This window comes from Paramacrobiotus metropolitanus, unplaced genomic scaffold (assembly GCF_019649055.1).
Source record: "Paramacrobiotus metropolitanus isolate TYO unplaced genomic scaffold, Prichtersi_v1.0 Parri_scaffold0000072, whole genome shotgun sequence".
NCBI classification, from domain to species: domain Eukaryota; kingdom Metazoa; phylum Tardigrada; class Eutardigrada; order Parachela; family Macrobiotidae; genus Paramacrobiotus; species Paramacrobiotus metropolitanus.
The window spans coordinates 673,898-688,994 of NW_026570292.1; the positions used below are offsets into that span (position 1 = coordinate 673,898).

General features: G+C 44.1%; 2 protein-coding genes across 2 annotated transcripts; one reads left to right on the forward strand and one right to left on the reverse strand.

Annotated features, from left to right (window-relative positions):
• The first annotated feature begins 476 nt into the window (after positions 1–476).
• LOC129594898 (putative mediator of RNA polymerase II transcription subunit 12) lies at positions 477–3,129 on the forward strand. The gene is made up of 2 exons (XM_055491757.1): positions 477–506; positions 601–3,129. The coding sequence occupies exon 2, from the start codon at positions 1,548–1,550 to the stop codon at positions 3,123–3,125; it is 1,578 nt and encodes a 525-aa protein (XP_055347732.1). The 5' UTR covers positions 477–506; positions 601–1,547; the 3' UTR covers positions 3,126–3,129.
• A 7,088-nt stretch (positions 3,130–10,217) lies between these two features.
• LOC129594927 (uncharacterized) lies at positions 10,218–12,544 on the reverse strand. Its single transcript, XM_055491794.1, has 3 exons — positions 12,367–12,544; positions 11,572–12,140; positions 10,218–10,936 (listed from the first exon to the last, which is right to left on the reverse strand). The coding sequence occupies exons 1-3, from the start codon at positions 12,440–12,442 to the stop codon at positions 10,295–10,297; spliced, it is 1,287 nt and encodes a 428-aa protein (XP_055347769.1). The 5' UTR covers positions 12,443–12,544; the 3' UTR covers positions 10,218–10,294.
• Between the last annotated feature and the right edge of the window lie 2,553 nt (positions 12,545–15,097).

The window sequence follows — 15,097 nt, forward strand, 5'->3', positions numbered from 1 at the left end:
TTATCGTTTTTCTCTTAAAGCTTTTACGGTTTGCGTATACCTGCACCAATCGAGGCAGTCTGTAAAGCAACCACGACGCAAACCGTTGCCGCAACAGTAGAAAACCCGATCATAATACTTTAACAGCGGTCAGACTCCAGACACGGAAAGCATTAGCTGGCTTGTAAGAATAGTAATAATTATTCATTCCCATGCGGGGTTTACATGTGGGAAATTTCTGACAGCCGCGAGGTGTGCAGGCACTTTTGATTTCTAATTTGTACTATCACTACTTCTATAATACATGTACACTGCAGTATACTAGGGTACTGTTTGTTTCGACAGTTGCTAGCGCTTGCTATCTTTTGAATTGAGGTTTTATCAGCTCTTAGATTAAGTATGATTCAGTAAATATTATATTTACAAGGTAAGCCTCGTGCATCCGCGCTCGGCACGTGTGTACTGGAAAGGTCAAGTTTGAATTAATTTTATGGATTGCTGCGGGAGATTAGATTAATTATGATTCAGTAGGTATGATCATTATAATATGCAAGTCATCAGCAGCTAAATATCATATGTTACGAGTAAAAGCAGCCTGTTCTGCAAATCGGTGTTTTCCAGTGCTGCAGCCACGTAGCCAGTTCTAATAAAGACTTACAGGAAAGACAGATTCAACTGGAACCCCGAGGAACATCCCACACGTCGGATCGTCGTCCCGACGGCTGCACAACTTTCGCCTGGAAGCGCGGCATGTGTCGTGCTTGAGACATGTGTAGACACGGCGGCGGTTTCTCATCTCAAAGCCACAAGTGCGGGAGCGGCAGCGGTACAAGCCGGAGAGAAGAAATCGAGACTGTATTCTTATCTGGTCGGCCTGTAACATGATTTATCATGTGTACATGCACAACGTATGTACTGGTCGTTGGCATAACAGTAACAGTGAGTTGTTACACAACTCACTGGCCAACAGAGTTGTTACACAATGCATAAGTGCCGGTTGGCGTTCGAGCCACAGTGCGTTGCTGTATAACGCACTGGCCAACAAAGGCATATTACGCAACACGGAAGTGCATCCGTTTGAATGTCATAACTTCTATTCACTATACGCCAATAACGTTGTGTAACTGGACGTTGTCTTGTCCATCTGTTCTCATATATAAGTCCTATGTTTTCAATACTAAAAATCGTTGATAGTTTTAGTCAGTCTTAGATCAATAAAGACTTATACCATCTAGCCAGCTTTGAGTTACAGTTAGTAAGAACCTACGTTACAAATGGTGGCTCCAGTGGTCTTTAAAGTGTTTACTATCAACCTCCATTGACCTTTCCACACTGATCCCACTGTATCTACCGATCTTTATGGATTACAATGGATTACATTTGACCTTTATGTACTAAACTGACATCATAGTTCCATACAGCTTACTACATAAGTGAACTATCGGTTCCGATCCAGCTGTCTACATCTGACATTTCAGTCCGATTCCTGTTTCTGCTATAACCCTGACCTTTCCATATTTGTCCACCATATGTACTGAACGGATTACTCTGTGACCTCTTATCAGTTGATGCCGAACACTCGTAGTAACACCGACATACCGGATAAGAATTTTGAGCAAACCGACATCGAGCTGCGCCTTGCCAACCAGGCAGGTAAGACACGCAATACTGACAATAGAGCGACAGACACAGACAGTGACCTTTCCACAACATCAACGCCAAATCCAGCAACAATGACCACTATCACATTTGAGGATACCCAAGTGCAAGCAATCCATACAGGACTACAACCACTGATTTCAAAACACGACATCCTCAGACGGTTTAGCCTAAACGACATCCCAATCCTAATTGACCTTTACAACGTGATCACTGTTACTGACGAAGCTGACGCACTATCCCAACTCCAAAATGGAACTTTTCCATTCAAGATGTCCAAGGCTGACCTTAAAGCATTGTATCTAGCAACAAAGGATAGGGCCTTCCAGTCATTAATCAACACAAACAATGTGTACGGAAGAAAGATCGACCAACTTCTTCAAGAAATGACCTCACTTAAACAACAACAACAGCAACAACAACAGCAACAACAACAGCAACAACAACAGCAGCAACAACAACAGCAGCAACATCAACAGCAACAACAACAGCAACAAACTGGATCAACTCCCATTACTACCATTCTTCAAACGTCCGGAATGCAACTTTCTCCTAAAGATTTCCCGAAATTTGGCGGTGAGTCACACGAAGATGTACGCGAGTTTACCGAACGCTACGAAAGTTTTACCCGAGTTTATGGATGGACGGAAGCGACAAAACTGACGAATCTTAACTTGTGCTTCATCAACAATGCCTTAAGATGGTGGGAATCGGAGCAAACCAAACATGTAACCTGGATCAGCGCGAAGAACGCCCTGCTTAAAATTTTTGGCCCTACTGACCTGGACTACGACCTGAAGAAGGAAGAATACCAGAACCTAGCGAAGTCGGATCCTCCATCATACGTCACGAAAGTCCTGAAAATGTTTGATGTCATCAACCCTACAGCCACTGAGCACGAAAAGGCGAACGAATTATTTCGTGAACTCCCGACACGCATGAAATCGAACTTTGTCACCAATCGACCGACAACCGTAGCCCAGTTCCTGGACAAGCTGAAGACCGAGGCAACTAAGGAGCAGTACAAGGAAAAGGCCCAAAGGGAATCAGAGGCTGATGACTCAAAAGCAAAGGTTTTCTTTACGGAAACACGGAACAGCGAAATAACTGATTTGTCTAAACGCCTGGATCAAGTAGTCAACATTGTGGAAAACATAACACGAGGATCCCAGCCCAACTTCCGGCGTAACGAAAGCCGATTTAACGGACGCAACACTCGTTCAGATGCAATATGTCACCGCTGTGGTAATAAAGGTCATATGCAGAAGGACTGTTGGACAAAATGCAATAAATGTGGAAGAAAAGGTCATGTCGCTCGCGAATGCAGAAGCCAGGGACGAAATACGGACCAGAATTACAGAAGAAACCCGAACAATTTTTCCAGGGGAGGAAATTCTAACCGCGACAGTAATAATAACAATAGGCAACCGTCGTACTTCAGCTACGAAGAACACGACGACACACTGGAAATACCTGAGTTAAACTAAAGGCCGTGGCAGATAAGGCTCTTTTGCTACGGTAAACAATCAACTGGTCTGTACAAATTCGACATCCGGCGCAATAACCTGCAAAGTACGAGTTGACAATGAGCCAATAGAAGCCATCGTAGATACCGGATCAGAATTTCAATAATAAATCAGAAATTTTTTGAGAAAAAGAATTTGACTAAACAACCATGGAACGGTACCATCGCAACGTCCGCATCAGGTGATAAACTCAACATTTCAGGATCATGCAGAGTCCCCATAGATTTGATGAAAGAGAGAGTATGGGTGAAAGCAGCCATACTAGAGGGTTCCCATATGCCATGCTGCTTGGGACCGACTATCTTCGGTCAACACCCTTTGTGATTGATTTCAAACAAAATAAAGTCTTCAATCCCAGGGCACGTCTAATGGCCGATTTAAAGAACACCATGCCAGTACCATCCACGAATACGCTACTCCGCAACCGGACATCCTCAGCACAACCTTTGCCCAAGTTTGGCCGATTTGGTCGGAGGGTTGGAGATGTACGAACACCCAATCAAACGCGCGATGAGAAAGAGGAGCAGCACTGTTCATCAGTGAAGAACCTAGAATCACTGAAGGCATGATGTTAACAAAGAAGTCTCCGGAGAAGAAAGAAGTAGAGAGAGAAGAGAAGAAAGAAGAGAGAAGAGAAAAGATTGAAGAAGAGAGAGATAAAGAAAGAGAAGAGGAGGAGAAGGCGTACGCAGAAGAAAATGGGCAGTTAAGCCCGAAAGACCTCCTGGGGACTCATCAAAATTTATAGAGGACCAGCTGTCAATGGCCGACATTGAAGATATGGTCAAGCTAGGACCGGAACTCACCGGTGAAGAGAAGAAAATGCTCCTGAAATTACTGTTTAAATACCGCGAGATTTTTCCAACGAAGCAGTCACCAATGGGACGTGCAAATTGTGCGAAGTGTTACATCGACACCGGTAATAACGAACCAACATCAAGGCACCTGAGACGATTTTCTCAGTGGGAACGTGAGGCAATTGATAAGCAAATAGATGAATGGATACACCTAGGAATAATATCACCTTGCCAATCCCAGTATGCAGCTAATTTAGTTCCAATACAACAAAAAGATAAAATTCGTATATGTGTGGACTATCGGGACCTCAACAAAATTACTGTCAAAGATAAATACCCGATTCCAAGGATCGATGACTGCTTAGAATCGCTTAGAGGTAGTAAATATTTTACTAGTCTAGATCTAGTTCAAGGATACCTGCAAATTCCGATTGAAGAATCATCCAAGGTGAAAACAGCTTTCCTTACTTCGACAAACCAATACCAATTCGAGGTGATGCCTTTTGGCCTTACCAATGCCCCGCGACATTCCAGCGCATGATGAATAAAATTTTTACCGGATTAATTGGCCAATACATCGTTATTTACCTGGATGATATAAACATCCATAGCCGGACATTTCAGGAACACCTTGAGCATTTAGAAACAGTTTTACAAAGATTAACGGCAGCAGGACTAAAACTTAAACCATCAAAGTGCAACTTTGGACACCGTGAAGTAGAATTTTTGGGACATCTTGTCAATCCAGACGGCATATTACCCAATCCCAAAAGAGTAGAAGCCATACAAAACTACCAAGCCCCGACAACCAGGAAACAACTTCGAGGATTTATCGGGATGGTCGGATATAGCAAGTTTATCCCGAACCTCGCTACAATATCGGCACCCTTACATCAACTGACCTGCAAAGACACACCTTTCCAGTGGACAGAAACACAGCAGAAAGCTTTTGAAACATTGAAGCGAGCATTAACAACGAAACCCATTCTGGCACATTTCGACCGGAATTTACGGCACATAGTGGAGACGGACGCCAGTGGTGTTGGACTCGGTGCTGTTCTACACCAAGTCGAAAACGACGGAAGGAAAACGGTCATCACCTACGCGAGTAAAGCTTTATCAAAATCCGAACGGAACTACAGCGCCACGGAACAGGAATTATTAGCAGTAGTGTGGGCACTCGACAAGTTTCGCCCATATATAGGCGATCCAAATAGAACTTTTGAAGTTATAACGGACCACAATGCTCTGCGAGGACTTATAAACGCAAAGAATCTTACAGGACGTCACGCACGTTGGATTTTAAGGTTACGGCAGTATAATTTTAATATCGGATACAGAGCCGGAAAAGAGAACGTTGTCGCCGATTGCCTGTCAAGATATCCTTTCGACAATTCCAACACGCCTAAAAATCTGAAATTTGCCAACCCGTTATTTCACATAACGACTTCCAACCTAAAACAAGAGCAACAGACAGACAACTTCTGCAGACGAATTTCCAGTATCCTTAAAGGCCCGACGCACACCGAAGCCTATAAATACCGGCGTACACGATTCACGTTGATAGCTGACTTACTGTATCGCATAGCATACCGGAACGATAAAATAGTTACCCTGTTAGTCATCCCCAGATCAATGCAGAAAGAAGTTTTACATAATGCTCACGACGCAAATGGACATTTTGGAACTGAAAAGATGTACCACCAACTTCACGACAAATACTACTGGCCCGGCATGACGGACTCCATATCTGCATATATTAAACAATGTATTCCCTGTAATGTTAAAAAGCCTCCACCAGGCAAACCCTCTGGTTTGATGCAACCATTTCCCGTGGAAGGACCTTGGCACACCATCGGAATAGACTACCAAGGCCCGTATACAACATCCTCAAAGGGGAACCAATACGTTATAGTTGCAATCGACCACCTGTCCAAGTGGATAGAAACAAAAGCCGTAAGAAATGCCACAGCAGAGAACGCCGCTAAATTTATAATGGAGCAAATCATCCTACGTCATGGGGTACCTAAATACATCGTATCCGATCGAGGGAGACATTTTTGCAATGATCTTTTGTCACAGTTGACGAAGCTTCTAAACTGCAAACAACGGTTTACGACTTCATATCATCCACAAAGTAATGGAATGACAGAGCGAGCAAACAAGACTATTGCTGAATGTCTGTCGAAATACTGCGACGACCACAACAAATGGGATAACTACTTGCCCTTCGTAACACACTGCATTAATACAACCGTCAACGCCACTACAAAATACTCTCCATACGAACTCCTACATGGACGCCAAGCAACATCTGCCCTCGACACAGCATTAAACCAACCGGAAGCCATTCACGACCTTGACCATTACGTGAAAGAAACTACGGAGTATATAAAAGATGCACAGGAACTAGCCAAACTACGATGTATCGATGGAAACGAAAGAAATCAAGTACCGTATAACGAGAGGAGAGTAGCTGCGCAGTACGAACCAAATGACCTTGTGTACCGCTGGAACGTACCTCGGCTTGTTAACAAAGATGGCAAAATTATCCCAGCCGACACTCGGCTTACCACCAAACTGCTTAAACATTGGCACGGACCGTATCGCGTAATCCGACAGTTGAACAACGTTAACTACGAAATTGAGAACATAAACGGAAAACGCAAGAAGGACGTTGTCCACGTTTCCCAACTGAAACCGTGGTACGACAAGTTAGATGAAGAGGAGAATATCCAATTCGCTAAAACGACTCCAAAAGAACAACATACAACAGAGAACAGAGACATTGGAAGCAACACCAAAACACCACACAGGGACAACAATGAGCCAAGATACAATTTACGTGAAAGAAAAACAAGACCAGTTTATAAATAATTTTCAATTATTTTTTCTTTAGAAGAGGAGTGTAACATGATTTATCATGTGTACATGCACAACGTATGTACTGGTCGTTGGCATAACAGTAACAGTGAGTTGTTACACAACTCACTGGCCAACAGAGTTGTTACACAATGCATAAGTGCCGGTTGGCGTTCGAGCCACAGTGCGTTGCTGTATAACGCACTGGCCAACAAAGGCATATTACGCAACACGGAAGTGCATCCGTTTGAATGTCATAACTTCTATTCACTATACGCCAATAACGTTGTGTAACTGGACGTTGTCTTGTCCATCTGTTCTCATATATAAGTCCTATGTTTTCAATACTAAAAATCGTTGATAGTTTTAGTCAGTCTTAGATCAATAAAGACTTATACCATCTAGCCAGCTTTGAGTTACAGTTAGTAAGAACCTACGTTACAGGCCGTTACATTTTTGCACCAATTGCCTTTGAAACGATGGGACCATGGAGACCCTCTATCGCAAAAGTATTAGGCAAAAGACTGCAGCTACATACCGGGGAGTCTCGCTCACACGAATTTCTGCGACAACGATTGTCGCTTGAAATTCAAAGAGGGAACGCGATATCTGTATTCGGGGCCGTTGGTGAAGCGGATAAATTTACCTGTTGTAACTCTTTCTTGTATTAGTGTAATCTATTATGTTTCGATACATTGCGCGATTTGACCAATAAAAAATATACCTGGAAAGACAGATTTAATAGGAGGTAACTTGTAGGTGACTTGTGTAGGGTCCCGGTAGCAAGCACGTACTTAAACGACACGTACCGGTTTTCATTCGTCCGTATTGGTCATCTGGTCCATCCACCGCACGCACGACACTGCTTTGCAACAATCGCAAATTTTTGCGGGTGCATTTAGACAGATTCGTAATATTATTTCAGTTCTCAGTTAATGCTTGTCGGCGTGGAAACGTACAGCATTATCCGCAGCTGGCCCAATTTTGGTGATCTTGCAAATTTTCCTTTATGTTTGGAACAGTGCCTGTAGATTGCGACTTTAAGGACCACCGGACAATAACAATAAGCAAAGAAATTGTTTTCAATAAGACGGGAAATACCTGGGCCGCACGCCATCCCGTGTGCTGTATTTGGCTTGCATAGACTATTCAGATGCAGCGAACCGCAAAACATTGACTGTGCAGCGTATATAAAACTGCTCACCTTAAATACCGCACCGGAACGTCCTGTGTCTCTCGCAAACAGTTCTTCGTGGTATGCTCTGACGTATAACTACCACGGGACTGCTCATTATCCCCGGCCTTTTCTGAGAGATGCCAATCAGTCGGTTTCCTTCTATTCAAACAGTGCCGTCAACCGTCGCCTGTGATTCTTTCAGTTGCCGAGTTTATTGTTGTGCTCAATGAAGGCGAAAAGGAGGATGTCCTTGAGAAGGCGTTTATTTATATTGACTACCGAGGTGGCTCTTTTTGGTACATACCCAGTTTACTTCACGAATCTGCTCGTAAGCATCCAGAGCAGTGAAGTTAGCAAGATGAACTGATGCTCAAGAATTACTTCCTATTTTTTCATTTATATACAGTATGTACAATTTTTTTAAACACTTCTGCAGGACGGGATTGACAGCAGCAGTGCGGAGTGTGATGCTGAATGGCTAGAAATGATTCCATGATCATCCATAATTCCATGATCATTTGTCGAATGCTGTGCATCGTAAAGTGATCGCAAGCCTGAACACACAATTCACGAATGCCGAATACGACCAATTACAACACAACCACGCGGGACATCGTTATCTGGATAACCTTTAGCAGTGTTGTGGACCTGATCAGCAGCTTCATGATTCTTCTCCTGATGGCCGTCCTCATTCGCCGCCGGCTGCACAAATTCGGCTCTGGATGGCTTATTCTGCACTATTTGTGCTTGAATCTCTTTCTCTGTTGGGTACAGTTTCCACTGGACGCTGTGCCCTTTCTCCGGCATGCTCTCCATAAACCGGTGCACCTGAACTGTGCTCTGGTGTACTTTGTCAACTTTGTCGTATACGACGCGCTCAGTTGGTCGTTTGTTGGGCTGAGCGTCAACCGGCTGTTCAGTGTTGTGTATTTCGATCGCTACCGTGAATTATCGAGCCCGAAGATAGTTTTGCCCAGATTGCGACAGCGTGGGTTATTGCGATCGTTCTAAGCGTGCACCGGTACATCGATCCAAAGGTAATTAATTTCTAAGAAAACAAGAAAGAAAATCAGTCTTACCCATAATCTGGGTTTTTTAATTGTCTGCATGTACAGTAGTCAACGATTCAGTGTTGTGATGGTTCATTCTGTTCCGAAAGGTCACCATCCCACTGATGCTGAACGGCGCATGTTACAAAAAAGAAGAAGATACCTGGGCTTCCCGCGGGATTTCTTTCATCTCGGTAGCGCTACCGCTAAGCATCATCGGGTCAACGTATGTGTACATCTTCGTCAGCTGGAAGAGGCATATTCGTCGACGATTTAACGGTGAGATTATTCGCATCCGGAAACGCATGGAGAAGCGCTTGCTGGCAACCAGAATCCTCTTCTGCTGTTTTGCCTGGTACTGTGTATGCTTCGTGCCCTTGTCCTTGTTCGGAGCCGGTTTCTTCCAACCGGAAAACCCCTTTGACCTGACAATATTTATCGTGTCCAAAGGAATACTGTGGTTCGCCTACGTTACGGATTGTGTAAGTACCGTATATAATTTTCCTACTAATAAGCAAAATGTGATATTTGTTTCTGAGTGATGGTCACTTTAATAATTTGTAAAGAGGCAATATCAAATTTCAAAACGATTAAGGGAAGTGACCAGATACATAGCACTAACTCGTGTGTAATCCAAAAAAGTGTTTCGACGCGGAAGCGAATGTTCCCGTGCATTTACACGAATTTAGTGCCGTGCACCGAGTCACCTCGCTTAAGACTTTTCCAAAAAGAAGTTACAAAATACATACTACAGCGTACATCATTGCAGGCATTCTTCTATATTTTGAATCTGGAGTATCGGCGAGATGCGATTGAGATACTGAAATGTGTTTGCGCCAAGTATCGATCAAAAAGTTGTCTTGGCGTTCTGAACTTGAAACGATCCGATGTACATCCGGTAGATCCCTGGAGTGCGGCAAAATAACCAAAGAACATTAAAAATATAGATATGTGCGTTGCTACATTGTTATAGGGATTCTCGTTTGTTAATTTAATAATGCGATGTTGCAATACTTTCCAATGGTATCGGTGGTTTGACTGATTTCGGTGTTTGTGCAGAGTAATATTATAACTGCAGATTCAATACGTTCTGAGTTAGTTGGGTCACGGGTGCATAGTTTCGTAATGATAACAGATGACACTGTGTTGAAGTGTGTTCTACCGTATTCCTCAAACATTTCGCAGCGTTAACTGTATCATCCGTGTCGTTTAGAAATTAGCTCAGATCAAGGCATGACCTTGACATTACCAATGCAAGAGAAACATAGCAGCCAAAAATACGATCAGCGTTAGTCCAGTACGGTGATCGGTCACTGCAGCGCCACCGGGACCCTCTGGCTTTGTCGTATCATCCTTATCCCAGGGTTTGGTTGGCGCCGGTGTGGAGCGACGCGTGGTACGGGGCGGGGTACGGGACGGGATACGGGTCGTGGTACGGGTCGTAGTACGGGTCGTGGTACTCGGCGTGGCTGTGGTAGTTATGCAGTCCTGCGCAGCCGGATTGCTGCAGCATGCATACTGCTCTAGCGGTGGCAGGTCTTCCCCAGTCCACTCCACGTACCAGGACGCTGTCGTGCCCGTCGTCCCACACGAAAACATCATTAGTTCCGGTCGCTGCGCCCCCGTTAGGTTGGTCAGCTCATGCGCCCAACTCACGAAATCCTTGGCAGCACAACAAGCGCAGGTTCTGCTGGTAGGGCAGAAAGCGTTGCCATCTAGTATAATAAACGAGTCATTGGTTATGGGTACGGTGTCGAGAATCGGACGGGATAAGAAATCTAATGAGTTCCCACTAAGATCCAAATCGCGCAACTGGGTGAACTGGTAAGGTTTGCTTAAGGTTAGTGTGCTCAACTTAGGAACCTTCTGCAATTCCAGCCCGAGTTGCTGAAACCAAACAAAAATAAGAATTACCAGATGTGCGTGTACTGCAGTATTTGTCCCTTGCAAAGTACAAACAGTACAGTAATCGTATACTGCATTTAGAGACCGAAAACAGTACTAAAGTTTTGTATGGCTACGTACGGTTTTGCTTACGGCTCCTACGGGTACGGTACGGTTACGGCAAAAATAACCGGATTGACCGTACGGTATACCGTATACGGCAGTACCGTATACGGCACGCCCATTGTAAAATCGTGTTTTTGGCATACGGTTACGGTACGGCAATTGTTTGCCGTAGTGTTTTCGTATACGGTTACGTACGGCAGACCGTACAGTATGCCGTATACGGCAGTACAGTACTACTGTTTTCGGTCTCTAACTGCATTTCACAATGTTTATTACATGGAATAATATTAGGAAGGTTAAATGTTGGAGGTCCTACACGTGTACTATTTAAAATTATCAGTGTACATAAATAGTATACATCAGTGCTTACATCAAGGTACATGTACAGTAAGCCTACGCAAGCGTACTGATATGCGCACATTCATTTCGGTAGATTCGATAACAGTTATTATTATTAATTATTACTGACGTATGATATATAGCAACTACTGACGGCAGCTGAGACCACTTACTGTCAACGAGTTCGCAATCGGAGCAAATACTCTCCAATCCAGCGTGGTAATTTGATTTCGCGTTAGCTGAAGCGTATCCAGAAGTCCAGGCCCTGATTGTGGTAAACTGGATAGACCTTCAAAAGCAGCCACATTGATCTGGCTGATATCGTTGTCGTTCAGATCAAGCATGCGCAGCTGTACAAATCCGTCAAGGAAGTTGGCGCTGAGTGTACCAATACGACAGTACTTCAAATGTAAAGCAGTGAGCCGGTCTTTGACGTTGACTAAGAAGACCTCGAAGGGTACACGCACTCCGTTAGTTCCTTGAAAGTGGAACAAAGATACGGTTCTCAAAGCGTTTAAATCTGCCGGTAACGGTGGAGCGTCGTTGTGGATGGTATTCGTTTTTTTGCCAGTGAAATGGGCGTCCACCTTTCCCACCATGATGGTCGTCACATCCGTGGGAAATAAGGTGACATCGAAGTTGCCGGGAATAGTATAATTGTCACTGCGAATGCACGCCACGGTGGTTCCATTGGTTGTTCGTGTGCAGTCGCTGTGAGGCAGTGGCACGGAAACCGGATCCTCTGCACCGGAATGAAAGTTACAATAAGAAAATCGCAAAATTAGAATGATTTATGAATTTTCTCGCATTTGACTCGATACAATAATCTGTTTAGCGGTTTCTGTATTCTGCCGGCTTGGAAATGCTGTGAACGGCCATTACAGATATGGTGTTAACAGCATGTAATATTCCTCAGTTGTATGATTCCGCATTTTTAAAATTGTCTAAAGCAAATGAATCTTTTTTACCTGCTTTCATTCCTGCGGACCAAGCGTTCAAGACCGCACAGCAAAAAGCTGCGCTGAAAAAGCGCCGTGATAACATTTTAGTAATAGAAAGTCTACTGTGGAATTCTAGATGAATTTAAATCAGCCAAGACGGCAGTGCTTAAATAACTTTTGATGGACATTGACAGTGGTTGTTGCTGCAACATTGCTGTAGAATAGTGTGCGTAACATTGGTCAGACGTTAGCTAATTAGTATTTGTTAGCCTTATCGCTTGGTGCTGATAATGCAGTGGCATTGTTGTGTTCATAGAACGCCACAGTAAGTTTGCCATAGTCATTATACGTATAAGCATACTAGTCTTGTATTCTATACAGTGACTGTCTGACTGATAAGAAGTTTAACCGAAGAATCGAAGAGATTCATACTCATCGTCTGATATCTGTACTCTGCAGGCAGACGGAAGTATACGACACTACCGGTATGTACATGTACAATAATTATACCATAATGGTGACCAGAAAACAAATTACATATAATTGTTATAAGAAAAACGAAGCAAAGTTCATGCATAACTGCAGCAGCAAAGTCCATGCATAACAATCTATGCCTCTCTGCTGGACACTTTTTTTCTGGATGGTTGCTGACTTGTTAGTGTAATATTTTATGTATGTACCGAATCCCATACCATAATCAACCGGTAAAAAATTGAGATGCGATAAAAAACTACCCTAGGCGAACAGACGCACTATGCAGCCAAGCTACTGCAAACACAACCGAGGCCAGTCACTGCATCAAGGAAATTTGATATCCTACAAAAACATGGTTGCGTTGATCACTATAGTCACACTATACTGGATTGCTTGGGAGCTTGCGTTCCCTGCCTTCAGATATTCAGTAAGAAGAGCGTAATCAGAACTATGATGGTGCTACCGCCAATGCAACCGCGCCAGGTAACGGAGGCATTCACTCCCCATTCTGATCGTCGGGTTGTTGTCGTGCAACCTAGGTCGCCTTCGTTGACGCAGCATCCGGAGTAAGCATCAAGAGCGGGCAGCGGTCTGGAGGGATAATTGACAGCCCAAAAAGCCGGCGACTCGCCGCATCCAAACCGGCCACAAGTGAACGACACAACTGGCTTGCGTTCACCCGTCATACTGGCCACTTCGTGAACCCACCGCATAAACGCCGCTGCTGCACAGCAACCGCAAATCTTGGCAGGATCGTTCGGACAGAACGCGTTATAGTCCAGCTTAATGCTACTCATCATCGACACATTCAACGTTGTCCGTAAAATACGAGGCCATGGAAAATTCAGCGCATTCCCACTCAGATCAAGTGTTTCCAGTGCTTGGAATCTGTATGTCATACCCATGCATATTATGGATGTCATGCCGGTTATGTTGTGTGATCCCACAATGGTGCTGGGTCCAACTACTTTTTGATCGTTTAACCGGAGTGTCTAAACATTGTGCTAACGCTTTTTAATACAGTTTACTTGTCATACTTGAAAGAAAAAAGTTCTCTTAAGAAAATGCAGCTGGGTGAGGCAGTTTACTCATACTTGTACTCTGTACCTACCCGTAACGTTTGCGCAAGCACGACACTGCTTTGCAACACTCGCAAATCTTTGAAGGTTCATCCAGACCAATTCGCAATATTAATCCAGTTTTTAGTTAATGCTTGCCAGCGTGGAAACGTACAGCATTTTCCGCAGCTGGCGCAAAGCACTTTCTACCCAACTTTGGTGATCCTGCAAATTTGCCTTTGAGTCTGGACAATACCTGTGGACTGCGACTTTAAGGACGGACCACTGGACAATAACAATAAGTAAAGAAATTGTTTTCAATAAGACGGGAAATACCTGGGCCGCACGCCATCCCGTGTGCTGTATTTGGCTTGCAGAGACTGTTCAGATGCAGCGAACCGCAAAACATTGACTGTGCAGCGTATATAAAATCGCTCACCTTAAATACCGCACCGGAACGTCCTGTGTCTCTCGTAAACAGCTCTTCGTGGTATGCTCTGACGTATAACTACCACGGGACTGCTCATTATCCCCTGCCTTTTCTGAGAGATGCCAATCAGTCGGTTTCCTTCTATTCAAACAGTGCCGTCAACCGTCGCCTGTGATTCTTTCAGTTGCCGAGTTTATTATTGTGCTCAATGACGGCGAAAAGGAGGATGTTCCTGAGAAGCGTTTATTTATACTGGCTACCGAGGAGACTCTTTTTGGGTACATACCCAGCCTACTTAGCGAATCTGCTCGAAAACGTCCAGGATAGCGAAGTTAGCAAGACGAACTGATGCCCAGGAATTGTTTCCTAGTTTTTCAGTTTTTCAGACTGAAAGCAGCAGTGTATTGTATGATGCTGAATGGCTGGGAATAATTCCCTAATCGTCCATTCATACACTTGTCGAATGCTGTGCATCGTAAATTGATCGCAAGCCTAAAGACCGTACTCACGAATGCCGAATACGACCAATTATAACACAACCTCGCGGGACATCATTATCTGGATAACATTCAACAGTGTTGTGGATCTGATCAGCAGCTTCATGATTCTTCTCCTGATGGCCGTACTCATTCGCCGACGGCTGCACAAATTCGGCTCTGGATGGCTTATTCTGCACTATTTGTGCTTGAATCTCTTCCTCTGTTGGGTAAGTTTCCACTGGACGCTGTGCCCTTTCTCCGGCATGCTCTCCATAAACCGGTGCATCTGAACTGTGCTTTGGTGTACTTTGTCAACT

Bases quoted from the DNA above. Each gene is read 5' to 3' on its own strand.
- LOC129594898 (XM_055491757.1), top strand. From the start codon at position 1,548: ATGCCGAACACTCGTAGTAACACCGACATACCGGATAAGAATTTTGAG.
- LOC129594927 (XM_055491794.1), bottom strand. From the start codon at position 12,442: ATGTTATCACGGCGCTTTTTCAGCGCAGCTTTTTGCTGTGCGGTCTTG. The intron at 12,141-12,366 runs GTAAAAAAGATT...ATTCCGGTGCAG, and splicing joins GTCCGCAGGAATGAAAGCAG to AGGATCCGGTTTCCGTGCCA. The intron at 10,937-11,571 runs GTAAGTGGTCTC...GTTTGGTTTCAG, and splicing joins CGATTGCGAACTCGTTGACA to CAACTCGGGCTGGAATTGCA.